The sequence below is a fragment of the Lathamus discolor genome, chromosome 4 (genome assembly GCF_037157495.1).
Source record: "Lathamus discolor isolate bLatDis1 chromosome 4, bLatDis1.hap1, whole genome shotgun sequence".
NCBI classification, from domain to species: domain Eukaryota; kingdom Metazoa; phylum Chordata; class Aves; order Psittaciformes; family Psittacidae; genus Lathamus; species Lathamus discolor.
Window position 1 is genome coordinate 67,845,393 of NC_088887.1, and position 15,236 is coordinate 67,860,628.

Below are 15,236 nucleotides of genomic sequence, written 5' to 3' on the forward strand. Positions count from 1 at the left end.
ATCGCAGCCTGCTGTTTCTAAAACCTACTTTTCCTACCACATTTTCCCTCCATGTTTCATGTTTTCTCTATGTCTAAATCTATGCGTATATCAAGATAGACAAATAAAGGAGAAAAACACTACCATTTAACTAGGTCAGGATACAGCCCTGAAAATGAATTCCAATGTAACAAACAAAAAAAGTAAAATCATAAAAAAACTGAGTACTACAAAAGAAGCTAGGAAACACAATCCTTGGAGGCAAGCAGAGTCTTCTTCAGAAATCATACCCAAGAAGTTTGTCTTCATTTCTAACACATACTAGTTCAATGCACTACTAACCGTCACAAGACTGGCTACGTGCGTAAATGTCAGACATCAAGAGTTACATAATAAATCTGATCTAGAATGATTTTCTTGGGCAGGAGAGGTTATCGTGAGGTTGATTAGCCTGCAAGGGAATGTCTACAATAAAGAGCATAAAGATATATCACCACCTCCATCTCTAGCAACAAGTGCAATTTAAATTGTGTTTTAAAAAGTAAGCCTTGTTCTCGCTTCTGAGTAGAGATGCGTGTACATTCCTTGTCACAGTGTGCTTTCAACAAAACCAGGTCATTTCTATAAAGAAGAATCTGATGCTTGAAAAATGAACTACCTCAGACTAATATTGAAAAACCATCATAATTTTGTTTTTTAAATAAGTTTTGGACACCCCTAACAAAACAAAACAAAACAAAACAAAACAAAACAAAACAAAACAAAACAAAACAAAACAAAACAAAACAAAAACCCACCCCAAAACACAAAAACAAGAAATAAACAAACAAACATAAAAACCAAACCACAAACAAACCCCCAAATCCCACCCCTAGTTTGGAATTACAGAATACTTGATAAGTTTTCATTCTTCTTCTTCTTTTTTTTTTTTTTTTTGGTCATTTATCTATACCCTTCCTTCTAGGAAGGCTAAACGTGAACTACTTATGTAATACTACACAACAGCTGAAACTGCATTATATTTCACAATTATTAAGAGCCACTTAACATGGACAGATCGGCTTACCCCTTCTGTGTCTGATTCAGCGAATAGACTTGAGGCTGGATTGCTTACAGCCCAGTTGATTGCCATGACTGACTTTGTTACATTAGTCTGTCTTACTTTCTCTCAAGGAATATAAAAACATTTGCATTAAGGAAAAGACCAAAATAAACTGACTTAATGAATTATTACAAAACAGAGAAAACAGGAACTTGGCCCTATTTTCTAAAACTCCAGGTCAAAGCTTTATCAGCCAGCCTATTGCCTACCTCAAATAACATTCCTTATCAAAACAGTGATATTTCCAAAAAATATCATTATTTGCTGAAGATGCGTTTGTTGACAGGAAAACATGTCATCCCAAATTTTTATGAACTCCATTTGATAATACTGGTCTCATATTAACAGAAGATGCACACACTACATGAAAAGAGCTGGAGGTTTTACGTAATTAATACCTTGCCTACAGGGCAAGTATGAGAGAAAAAGGCTCTGTATCCTCTGCAATACTGAAAATAAGTACATTATGGCATTTATCTGCTGAATCGCACCAATCATTATATTAATTTTCTGTATTAAATTATTGCTCAGAATTTGAGAATTAAATAGCAACAGACAGCACAACGTCAAAATTAAAATCAATGTTTTATATGTTGATAAGAATTACTTTGGGGTTGTTTTTTTTTTTTTCTTTCTACTTCCTCTCCTTTTTCTTCTTCTTCCTTTGTTTTATACCACTTTTTATCTCAGAGGGAGGCTCCATATATGTTTTTCCTTGCTAGTTGTCAATCATATTAATTCCAGCAAATTTACTTTCTTTAAATTAATGATAGCAGAGATTCCCAAGGCAAAATAAAGCATGAATGATGCCATGTTTACAAATGAAGGGACATGTCACTAGTATCTAAAAGAACAAATATTAGAAAAGAGCACTTTTGTTCTGAAGTCTCCTTATTTTACTTTATTCTTTTGTGGTTACTAAGCATCACTGACACTTTTCCTCATTATGTTTCAGATATTCAGTGTTTACTTTGTACAAAGAAAACAGTTGCAGTTTTACTGGAGACTTTGAATGTCAAGTCCAACAATATTTCCTAGCACAGAAACTGGAAAACCAGCGAATTCTGAGTATTTAACAAATATTTTTATCTCTTAGACCAGCACATAGATGTGGATAGTTAAAACTAGTCATGGATATTAACCATGACTCATTGATTTTCGTGATTTACAAAACAGCATTTCAACTGATAATATTTTACAATGTCTCCAGTTTCACCTTTTTCCTTATAATGACATCTCTGTAAAGACATCCATATACGTAGAAAAACTTTTAATCTTATACACTTAACAACTTGTTGTGGTTTAAGCCAGGACACAACTACATTGTAAAGAAACTACATAAAAATTCTTGGCAACTCCTAAAAAACAATACACATACACATACAGAAGACACCCTGTCTGATGATCTACTGTCTTTGCAGACATCTTGCCGTTCATCAGGAGATGCTCTTGAACCACTTGCCATTCCTGGCAAAGTGAACAGAATTCCCTTTACAATATTTCTAACCCACCGCTTCAGACAAAGCTATAGGATGTTATTTGATCACTCTTTTTTTTTTCATCTCACATGGTTTTCAGCTCCAAAATCCACACATTTCATTCCCATTGGCCTATATAAAGCAGTGAGGTGAATCTGTTGAGGCCAGATGATCTAATATGTCTTTTCATCTGTCCCAGGTATATATATATATTCTTGCTCTTCCTCCAACTGCTGCCAGTAACCAGGAAGTAAGCCAGTAGGCTTATGTCTGATCTGGATAAACTAGAAATGATACTGATTAATGAGGAAATATTTCTAGGATTAGATGAAGTACATAAATTATCCTTCAAATGAGGACCCTCAGACTTCTAATTAAGACTCCCTCAGTTCTCCCAGGGGGACAGATTACTCCTGTTGTCCTAAATACAGTTCTTGAAGGGAACAGGCTGAATACTCCTTGCTGGAGATGTTCTCTATCTCAGTTACTAAACCAAACATGTTTCTGAGACTTTTGAGATTTTTTTTTTTTTTGAAGACTGAGATTTTTGCTGAGACTTGGTGTCACTGCCACATCTCTCAGTCATGTTGCTCAGCAACTGCCATTTTTCTTTTAATATTATTACCTTACCCAGATGTGAGTGGTACAGATAAAAATAGTGGTCAGACACAGTGGAAAGAGACACTAGCTCCGTACCTGACAAACATTTCTTTGAGTGGCTTGACAGGTATGGCAAGAAGGGAGAAACATATTTGCTAACAGACCTAAGTTCTAAGCCCTCTCATCAGCAGCATATACTCCTCCCCAACTCTTTAAAGCACAACCTGGTTTATGCTTTAAAAAACTACAGTCTTGTTTAATGAAACACTGGAAATGACCCAGACTAAAGCAGATCTCAAAATATGATATTATGCGCCATATTGTATCCAATGCTTTTGTATCATTTGTGTGTTTTAAAGATTTCCCTACCTTCACACATAGAAACAATTCTCATGCTGTGGGTTCATGTTCTGAACAGGAGCTCTCTTTCCTTCCTGCACTCTCAGCACCCTTCTATTGGTTTAAATAACATATAAATAAAAGTCTTAGTACATGCTCTGCTTTTTTAATTAAGATTGGAAGAATTTTATTTCAAAATATCTCACTCAATAAATCACAAAATCACAGAATGGTTTGGCTGGGAAAGGACCTTAAGATCATCTAGTTCCAACTTCCCTGCCATGGGCAGGGCCACCTAACATTAGACCATGTCACCCAAGGCTCTGTTCAGCCTGGCCTTGAATCAGACAATGTGTATTAAGAATTTTGTAAATGAGACTACTCAGACTTTCTTTTGCCCAAATAACTGTTGCCACTGCTACTCTCTGGCGATATCCAAATTTCACTGGGAATAAGATTGCACAGTCAGAATACACAAGCTTTCAGAAAATGCTTATTTAGAAATATTCTGTATGCTCTATCTGAATATTTGAAACAGAAATCTCCGATGGCTGACTGCTGATAGAAACAGAGGGTATAACCGAATGCTAGCTTGCTTCTATTGTCTGAAAGACAGCAGGCATATTGGCATTAGCTCCGTCTTCAGGCCACGTAAGAGAGAACATTTTACTAACTAGCTGATCAAACATCACACTTTTTACTTACTAGTAGGCAGGGAAAACAATATCAAGATTTCCTCAAGCATATATGCCTAATTAACTTGTTTTCCATCAGAAAAGAAAAACAGCATTTCACAAGAGCTCACAAACATTCTCAAATCCCCATAAATGTCAAGTCCTCCTGCAGACTGAGTCAGGAGTTCTTAAAAAATCATTTTAAGACATTTAATTACTAATATTTGGATCACTAATTTCAACTTTAACAACATACGGTCAAGTACCTCGAAATGCCACATTTAGGCAATCATGAATGCTCTAGTCTCTTATCTACAAAACTGAAAATTAACATACTTATTTGAATGAAAGTAAAACAGTAGTAAACTTTGAAGAGTTAAGAGTCTTTGAAATAAGTTCATCTAGACAATTTTTATAATAATAAATTCACTAGAATAGAAAATCATTATATAAATGAGTGAAAATAAATATAATTTTAAAAAATAATTATAAGCATCTGTAGTTATTTTAATAGCTTTCTTCTAATCCCATTCTAGAGGCCAGTTACAGAAAAACAGTTTCTCCCCAATGAATTTCTTTGAAACAATACCAAGATGAATAAACTTACAAACCTCAAAGTACCTTGCAACCAGTTCAAACTAGCATCCATGGTTATAATTCAGTTCTAACTAGACAAAATCATAAGTAACTTTTTATGAAGTAGAACAACATTTCTGAAGTTGTATTATCTCATATAACACTATCATTAAAACTCTTATATTTACTTAATGAATATGCTGGATTCTGGTAAGACTTTTATCTCTATTTGTCACGCCACTAGAGCTTGGTCTTCGCAGTTTTTCACAGAATCACCCACCCTTCCTGTAGATGTAATGGCAATCATCACTTTTACTTTGCCTGTAACCAGCCACAAGCTATTTCATGGTAAATATAAATCAATATTAATGACCAAAATCAAGTAGCTTCACCATAAAAGTTAAACAGGGGCAACTAGTTTCCTCAAAAATGCCAAGATCAAACATTTCTCTTAAGAGTTACTATGCCAATAAATCTATGTTTATTGCTTCATAAATTCTCACTGAACTAGGATGGAAGTACAATTAAGCTACCTCACAAGAAAACAAGGGAGACGAATTAGAAACCTTATTCCAGGCTTCTGATGAAGGCTTCATCCCACCTGATAAGTAGTAACTGTAAGTTTCTGATGAGGGAATGAAGTATGGCCTGAAATGTATCAGCCTTATTTAGTCACAGTAGTTAATGTCTTTGGTGCAACTTTTAGCAGAGGTTTATTAAAACAGCACCAAACTGGAGGCATAATGCTGCTAATTGGTAGAACTGCTTGGATGTACATGAAGTAAATCTGGGCCACAAATCACAGATTGATGACATGATTTGCATTAATCCAACTTGCATCTTGAACTGTGCTTGATTTACTACTACAGGTTATGCAACATGATTAGGCTGGGCCAAAAAAAGCTGGGTGTGGGGGAGGTATTTTCTCTTCCTAAGCTAACCCAATTGAGGTTGAAATACCAACGAAGGATCAACTTCGATTTCATTTAAAATAAGCTATTTAGCTTCAAGTTTGCAAAGGAACTTGAGGCTGAATTTGGCCTGCTAAAATCTAACATGTCTTGGCAGTACTGGCAAGAAATCCTGAGATGGTCAGCTTCCTTTAGCTAGCCTAAATGAAGAATTTCCATTTTTCAAGCATAGGTATAATATAAAACTATTACACATTCCTCATTCCTGACAACATCAAACACCTGTCCTGTTTTAGCTAATGTTTACAACATCATATAGTCTTCAATTTACCACATAGGTAGAAATAATTTCACTAAGAATTATTTCCAAAGGCAGAAGTCCTCAGGCACATATGATTGCACTAAAAGGAGTCTACAAGGTAAACAATATACAAACAGCTTTGACTTTCATTATTTGAAGATCCTATGATACCCAGAAATTACAGTTTTACATTACTGAACAACAGAGACATAATACAGCACCCTATTCTGAAAGATTTTGAAATATCAAATTGCAAAATTGCAAAATCACACATTGAAAAATTATTTCAAACAGTTTTAACAGATTTTTTAATATACTGATTTTAGATTTCTTCCTCAATGATTACTGTAAATGAGCTTACTGTAACTAGGAATAGCTGAGCTGGATTGTTGTTTGTCACAGACATGTACTGAGTTAAGCCAATGTTCCACAAGTCCCAGGAATGAATGGGGAAGAATGAAATGTGACCACATGACACTGTCCTTCCTTGTTATAAACAGTATTTCAAATTAGGACATGGACTGCAACACAGCTCTAGCTTGCCTGTCCAGGTGTCTGCAATTGTAAAGGGCTGTACAATCAGAAACAGACAAATAAAACCTTTCCCTCTTACTGGCAAAACTTTCCTTTGCCTCCAGCAGGAAGCTAGGCACTCCGGTGGATTATGTAGCAATGTAAAGTTTTTATGGGCAGAAAGCTCTGAGTTATTCAAATATGGTAGCATTTTCTGTTAGCAACATCTACAGAAGACAAATGTGATTTATTACTAATTGGTCTGCAAGTAGGAGAGTTATAAAGATAAGATTGTGAATTCTTCAGACTCTGGAAGAGAGCAACTGAAAATCTTTGTCCTATGAAGTCAATGCAGACATGATGGAAGGCAAAAATACTCATTATTTCTGGAAGTTTTACATCTGTCGTTTGTGGATTTCTATTGACCAATAATGCCAAGGCATCTTGTGTTCGTAAGAAAATTTACCTGAGCATGTGAGATGTTGAGCCTTGGTTGAATCACATGCATATGATCATCTGATTAGATCTGCTGTCTTAGTCTGCTACTTTGGTTCTACTGAAATTTCTTTTTTTCATTGTTTTTTGTTTCTTGAATGCTCCACGGATGCACATTAATTAGCATTTTTTTTCTAAGAAACCACACTGGATACCAACAGCATTGGATTTAGCAGATGATAACCTAGATACATCAAGAACATTCTTAGAACATTTAATTCAGTGTTTTACTCATGTTTAATTCATGTTTAAACATTTATTTAAAGGCCTTTGCACAAAGTTCTGGTTTTAATACCCTGTGCTCATACCCTGGTCATATTTTTGGGGAGAAAGAGCAAGTGTATTCTGCAATAAAAATAAACCACCAAAACGCATTTTGCTTATTCAAAGACTTAGCCCACTGTCAGCTCTTAAAAGGCTACTAATTCTACACAAGCAAAAAAATAAACAAATATATCACCAAGGAAACAATCTGGATTTAAAGATCCAAGCATCACTGCCATGCTATCATAAAATGCTTTAAATGATGGAATTACATTTGTTTTGTGGATCTGGATTTGAACAGATAATGGCACACCCAATAGTTTGTAGTTCCTACCTGCCAGTCTCATCTTGATTTTGAAGGTAGAAGTTGATTGTGTTGACTAAAAAGCTAAATAAACGACCATACAGAGTTTTTGCCAAGAGATCCCGGTAAAATTCTGCAATCTCTATAGTGTGCCTCCGTACAATCATGTCTCCTAAGAGAGAAAGCAGAAACTGGAGATGAAAGAGTGTAAAGCTCTTAATAATTTTAGTTACAGTAAATTTAGTTACAGTTACTTCTCATTTGCCTAACCTATACATGGTGGTAGTTTTTTTTTCTGAAGCCTCCAGTGAAAGGTAAGACTGTCAACCCTCACAAGATCTTCAGTTTGGAAATGTACATTGCACTTGTTTCATTAGAAAAGGGTATGAATACCACACAGAGGTACCATTTTACTGAAAAGAAATTTTTCAAAAATTCTCTTTTTTAAAAGACACTCCTGCTGAATTCAGTTCTTAGTATTAATATCTAATCTGTTATCTTGACACACTTTCATAAGATTCATCAAATGAGGAGTCCATCAGCATCAGACAGCAAAACTGCTTTGCTCCATATTAAAAAGACATTCAGTGGCAGCCTGACTTACTGCATGGCAGATATTCCTACATCTTCCTCAGAGAGCAAATTTACAAGACCATACAAGAAATTAGAAATAAAAATTATCTGCTTTTTAAATTCTCAAATTGGAATGATCAAAATGCCACCAGGTGTGATCTATGAAAATGTAAGCTTGAAAGAAAAAGATTACCTTTAAAATACTGAACATCAGTTGTTAAGGCTGAAGCAAGTTCATCTGGTGAAACCTGTAGCATCCCTGCCACTGAAATGAAAAAAATAATTTAAAGAAAGCCTGATTTGTGCTCTACTGCCTGTTTCATTTTTTTGTAACAGCTTTTCTTCTGTAAATGTTATTTTTGAATAGTGAAAGAACTCACACATTAAGGAGTGCTGTCACAGAAGTAATCAAAATTAATGAACACATAAAACTGGATTACTATAATCAGCACTTTGTGAAGTTTTACCGTATCTGTATTACATTACAGCTTTCCTTCCCCTTTAAAGATTACTCAGGACTTTCTCCAGAGCTTGGCAAACTTTCTCTGGTCTTAGAGTTAAGGTATGCTTTTTATTGACATTCTGTATTCATAAGCCACTGTGAGGAGATTTGTTAGTGACCAACAGGGCAAACTTCAAAGTATGGAAACAAGAGACCCTTTTAAGACATAGATTTCTGATTGTAAGAAATTCAATTCAATGCAAATTGTTCAGCCGTTGACAAGCAGATCAAGAGCATTCTAAAAGAAGACTGCATAAAGTACACTGTACAATATCTTTTGGCAAATGACAGCACTAAATGTGTCATTTAATTAGATAACTTGCAATTGCAAATAAATAAATACAGCATTTTATTTCATTACATAAAAATCTGTAGTTTATAAAACATCCACGTAAACTAGACACTGTGTTCCCAGAGTAACTTAAGAATTTTCAGAAGTCATTTTTTTGTCTCCCTGGAATTGCGTTTCCATCTGTCGTGGATCAGCGTTAACTGTCCTGCTGTGGGACCAAGCAGGCGATGCTCCAAGGTCACATCCTACTGACCTCGTTCCAGTAGCTGCAGGTCTGACACGAATGCTGTCTCAGCGTCTGTCAAAGTCGTAAAGCGAATGTCTCCAAGATGCAGAATTGCTGAGAGAATTACAAACATGTTCTCCACCTCCTGCACATATTTTATACAGAATTAAAGATAAAGAAGAGATCCGTTGGGCACACCAGTGAATGGCAATGCTTTATAAAAATACAAACTTTATTGGTTTGTATCATTGGCATTAGCTAAGTATAAAAACTATTCATGTGTAAACTATTAACAGTAAATTTGGATTTAGAAATCAAACTGGAACTTACTTAGGACATAAACCAACAAGATTACTTTTTTTTTTCCTGTTCCAATGTAAATCACATTAACTACTGAGTTAAGAAAGTTTTTCAGAAGGTGATAAAAAATACTGAAATATCTTTAATGGATGCATTATTTCTGCAAGAAATAAACATATCTTCTCCATAGAGAATTTCCATCAAGATAGTTTCTGTTTCAGAGAATAGCAAGGTTTGTTTTATCTTCAGCCAACTGCATTCACGAAGTATCTCATTCTAAATTATAACAGGTTTCTGGCAGTAAAAGCTGCATTTAGGGTCTAAAAGAAAAAAAGCAACCTCTCTTACCCACACACTTTGCCCCTGTGACTGCATGCTATGTTCTGATGTCTCTAAGGCTGTGAAGCAGCGCTAGATTTTTCCTGGCCTCACTTTTACCTCAGCAAGAAGAGAAATAATTTTCTTGTTTGTTTTTAAATGTTTTTCAATTAAGCAAACAAAAAAATGATCCATTAAATATGCACCAAGAATGTTAAGACATGGAAAACATTGTATGGGTTTGGAAGCTTTTTTTTTTTTTAAGGCCAGTTATATAACAGTGCTCCTTTAAAATTACAAAACAGGAAACCTGATACCCGCTATAGCATTACATGGCATTATGCACAGTAAAGTTAATTGCTAATTCTTGAAATATTTTTGAAAAATAATATTTGGAACCTGGTTCTACTGAAACAGTAGAAGTGACAGTGAGAAGTCTCACTGGAATGTGCAGAATAAGATCAAAGAATACACTATAAATGAAATACTTAGCCATGATATCCCCTTTATTCTCAGGTAACTGCAATGAATTCAGAATACACTGAAACCAAGCTTGGATGACTTTTCATCAGTTTTCAAAAGCAAAATGTAAAAAAAAAAAAAGCAGCTTTTCTTCTTGTTCCTTTCTCTAGTAAATATGCCTATCATAACAGGACATTAAAGGAAGCTTACAGTCTTTCTGGAATACAGAGTATAGGACCTCTGATGCTGTTTAAGTAACTTTGACTCTCTACATTTTAAAATAAAAACTTCAGTCTCTTACTGTATGAGAAGCAAATAGGCAGCAGTGTATTTTTTTTATCTACACAATATCAAAGTAGAAGATCTTAAAAAGGTAGTAAATATAGGTGAAGTCTGAATAAGATGACCCTCACAAAAGAACTGTCCTGCTTATATGGCCTTCAAACAATGGTGCTATACTATACTTCTTGGGAAGGCTTCTCAGGCAAGATGGAATGGCACACTAGGACAGCAGGCTTCTTGCTTGTTTGTTAGCTTGTTTAGAACTGGTTTGGGAATGACTGTACAGCTCTGAACTGCAGCAGGCTGAGAAAGCAGTTTATTCTGGTGATTTTGTTAATGCCGCTTGTTTAGTTCACATTCCAGATTCCAAAATACTTTGTCATTGTGCTCTAAGATGCATGTTCCTTCAACTTTAAAACAATTTTTTAATAAACACTAACATACTTTGCAAGATACTATTAAAAACTGCTTAGGATTTTTTATGTGTGATTGAATGTGGCTAGACGGTCAGGGAATAATACTTACACACCTTTCCATGTACCTCAAAGTAATGGGTAGAAATTTCAGGAGATGTGTTCTATATACATATTTCTTTTAACCTCCAACACAGGAAATCTGGAGCTCTACAGATTTCTAAACTCCTAAATGATTATTCTAATGCTGCCTGGATATAGAAGAGCCTTGAAGACAGTTTACATTTTTCTGAGAGGCAACTTACTTCCATTCAAGAACACTGAGCAAAGAGAAGCTGAAGTGCTGGATCCAAAAGAATATTGTATGTAAAGTGTTCTGATACAGTTTCTGCAGGCCTCTAAAATGTGATTCATTGTGCATTCAATTATTCATTTATTGGCTGAAGGCCTTCCCTAACAGAACAGAAACATTAATGAAAGAGCTAGAAGGACTCATCCATCTGTGAACAGTGGGCTAAATGCAGAAATGCCTGAAACTTTTGCTGCTCAAGCAGCTGCAGAGCTTGAGACTAAGAGAAAGGAACAATTCTGTATATAGATACATAGAATAGATAGATATATGTGTTTAATTTTTACATGGCCATGTGAATATCTGTGAAAAAAAAGCCACTCTTTTTTATATTAAAAGGTGGCACAGGTTACCAAAGAACATTTATTGCTATCTTAGCTAGGTAATGCAAAACAACTACATGATGTACCATCACTAAAGAAGTCAACCTCACACCTAAATAACAGCTCGAACAGACTCAAACTTTTTGTTGTTGATAGCCCTTGATCCCTTTTTATTATATCTGTTGCCCATCTGTCATCTTTTATGAAAATCTAACATACTGTTACATTAACCTTTCCTCCACTTTTTTCTGAAGATGCTAAATATCATGTAGGGGTAAATAGGATTTTACCATTTAGAACTTCTGCTGTGTATTTGTTTTGCAGAAGTATCCCAGCTACAGTGTTAGGTGTTATATACGTACTTAAGAAACATGGGGAGTTTGTTAAATATTTTAGTATCCTGAGGCAATTACTCAGTTTAGATGAGTTCTTATACTCAGACCTTCATTTCTTCTGATTCCTATCACACCACTGACCTCCAGAACCCCTTCTTGATTAATTTTCCAAATCATCTTCTTCATTATCTTTATAGGATTAAAGACAAACACCAGACCTATCTTCTTCTTGCTTTTGGAGGATTAAATCAGCTCTTTCAAGTTATCCAGCTTTAATTTTGTTTGACTAAATATGTATTTGTTTCTTTTGAGGTGCTGCTAGCAAAGGCATTTGGAATGTGTGTTTTATGAAATTAAAAGGGACAGGGAGATAATCAGGAAGAGGAAAAAAATCCTGTGGGTTTTATGATGTTTCTGTCATATGGGATTTGATTGTTTCTTTTTATCTATGTAATTTAATTGTTCAGAGTATTATACCTTGAAGCCCTTTTGTGAATCTTTAAGAATGACAAAGATTTACATTGTTGGTGCTGTGTCTAATTAAAAGTGATTACAGTAAATTCCCTGAGGTGAACTAGTACTGTATATTGTTTCAAGGTCTTAACCAACAGGAGAAAAAAGACAAAAAGTCACTTCTTTTCGACACGAAAGGTTATTGGTGAGAGTTCCTTGTGGCCTGCTTTTAACTAATATGGTAATTTTAGCCACAAATAACATAAGCTTGTGTAACTTACCAGGCTGTTGAATCCCATAGCACCTAGAGCTTGTTTTAATACGGCTAATTTCTCCCTGTTTTGAGGGTTGGCTGTTAACATCAACTCTTCCACTGCAGTCTGGCTTAGATACCTGCACAGAGGAAAGACAGCGTATTGAGCATTTATGAGGCTGGTGCACAGTCCACCTATTGAGGTTAAAAGCCAGCTTTGCCCTTCTAACCAGAGGTTTATTACAGATTTTTTTTTTTCAGCCTTCAGAGGGCACAGATTTAATTTTTACCGCTGACAGCTTGGCAATTCTTGCATAGATTCCCCTCCAGAAGGCAGATTTGAGGAGATCCTCTGATAACTCTGAAATTCCCCTCCTGCTAGCTACAGAACTGATCAGCTTTTATGTGCCTGATCCCTTGATGATCATTCACTCCCTTAGCAGCTGAATGGGTGACAGGTATACTCAGCATCTCCTAGAACAAAGTAGTAACTTAAGTACATAGCATAGTAAGTGTACAGCCCTTAAGCTGTACTGCTCTGAGCAGTGTGAAGCAAAAGAAAATTTTACAAACTTTCTGAAAAAACATGATTAGAAAAGAGAAAGAGAGACACCTAGTGCAGCAGCTAAATCTGGAATGAAAAACCAGAAATGACATAAAGAGTAGTAACACAAAACAGATAAATCAAAACCTATTTCAGCAGACTACTGAAAAGAGCAGCAATATAACCATTATAACCATGTATTTTGACCCTCTTGAAATATGCCCATGGGCCAGATTTTTAAACATATTCAGGTATCTTCATAGAGCTGAAATCACTAAGAATGAGGTGTTCAATAATATTTTACAGGATCTGATTTTTAATTACATCACGCTGAGAATGTAAAAAAGAGGGTTTATCATTATAATTAAAATACACATTCATCATACAATCTGCAATCTTCACAAATGTCACTTACATCAACAACAGAATTGCCATACATAAATCAAAATAACATCATTACAATACCAACAAAGTGAACAATTTACACTTATTCCACCCCTTAGCCCTTCACCACAATTACAACAACAAAAATTCTCCACAATTGCTCTCTAGTAATGTTCATGATCTGCCACATAAAGATGGGAAACAATACTGGCTTAATATCTGACAATTCTTGTTCACAATCATACTTCAATTGCACACAGCTTCAAAATAAAGCTCCTATTGCCACAGAAAGTCTGGCATACGCCAGTAAGGGTGGCCTTTTACACATGCGTATCTTCCTGAAACACGGGAAAAATTATGTAGTATTCACACTTTTCTAACTGATAATGAGGTTTATGTGGTATACACAACGTAATGCAGAGCACATTTTTAGTGGACTGACACCAGATTTACCAGTGTGAGTTTTTCTTGGAGTGATAAAGGCATAAATTACCCCAGCAGGTGGGCAGAGGACAAATCATGGGGAAAAACACATGCCTGGGTGCATAAGCATTTTTTGCACCCACAGGAGAACTCAGTCAGCAGGTATCTCAAGTACAAACAAGCCTCACATTTGTGGATAAAGTGGGTGAATTAACACAACCTTTGAGAACTTGGGTATGTAAGCATCACTGCCAGAGCTCTGCACCATTTCTTTGGGGTTACTAAAAGCATTAGTTTTGTCCAAATCAGGTAGATAAAACTGATAGCACAGCTGTCAAATTAGCTAAAGCAGATGATGCAAAGTATATGCCAGCTTTATGGGGTTTTCTGGGTTTTCTATATATTGCCTGCAGATTTCAAAAGGAGGCTGGAATACAACTGATACTGAATCTGGTATAGATAAAACCTACTGGTATAAAGGTTAATCCACCAGAAAATATTCCACTGTTCCAAACTGCTGTGTGTGCTTACACCAGTTCAGTGTTATACATCATGTATTGGTGGCATTTCTGGTCTATAATTAGGAGATCTATATCAGCATATACTCTGCTGTCAAAATATCCTATTGAACGGTTGTGGGAGTTGGAAGCTTATGGCCATTTCTGAAAAGGAAAAAAAAAAAAAAGAAAAGAAAAAAGCCCCCTCACTGGTGCTCTCCTTAAATAACTCCTTGCCTCCCCCTCTGTGTACTGAGCAGAGAATATTGCATGCTTCTCTTATTTGAGCAAATCCATTTAACCAACTCGTTTCAGCATAGTTGAAGCACTAATGGGTATCATAGCAAAAAGGTATGTGAACACTACCAACACATATCAAAGCAGGCTGTGGCACAGCAAAATGACCCAGAATGTGCACTCTCTTCGAGGAAAGAGCTGAGATGTGATATGATCCAACATGCGTCAGTTCTTGCCTTCAGCGCAAGCACTTCTTGCTGATACAGCAGGGGGCAAAATGAGTATCTGCCAAACCAGGTGTCTGTGGCTCCATTAAGCCATCCATAAACTGCAGCATCTGCTGGGGCATGCCTGCTGGAAGAGAATCAGACTTCCCCAGTATAAATCTCCTGAAAATTTAATCAGCAGATGCGCTGGGGCCCTCGGAAAAGGCTACAGTTGGACATTTTCTCAGGTGCACTTCAATTGAGAATGTTTCCTCAGTCTAAAAGCAATTAAATTATTTTATAACATTTCATGAGGCCAACTAATTTT

The 15,236-nt window shown here is 35.8% G+C and overlaps 1 protein-coding gene across 1 annotated transcript in view; it reads right to left on the reverse strand.

Moving 5' to 3' along the window:
• MYO16 (myosin XVI) overlaps positions 1-15,236 on the reverse strand; it is a 369,554-nt gene that overhangs the window by 103,398 nt on the left and 250,920 nt on the right. Inside the window, exons 17-20 of the mRNA XM_065677940.1 lie at positions 12,646-12,757; positions 9,157-9,274; positions 8,303-8,374; positions 7,567-7,708 (exon numbers count right to left, since the gene is read on the reverse strand). Of these exons, the coding sequence (XP_065534012.1) occupies positions 7,567-7,708; positions 8,303-8,374; positions 9,157-9,274; positions 12,646-12,757 (444 nt within the window). The remainder of the gene's footprint in view (positions 1-7,566; positions 7,709-8,302; positions 8,375-9,156; positions 9,275-12,645; positions 12,758-15,236) is intronic.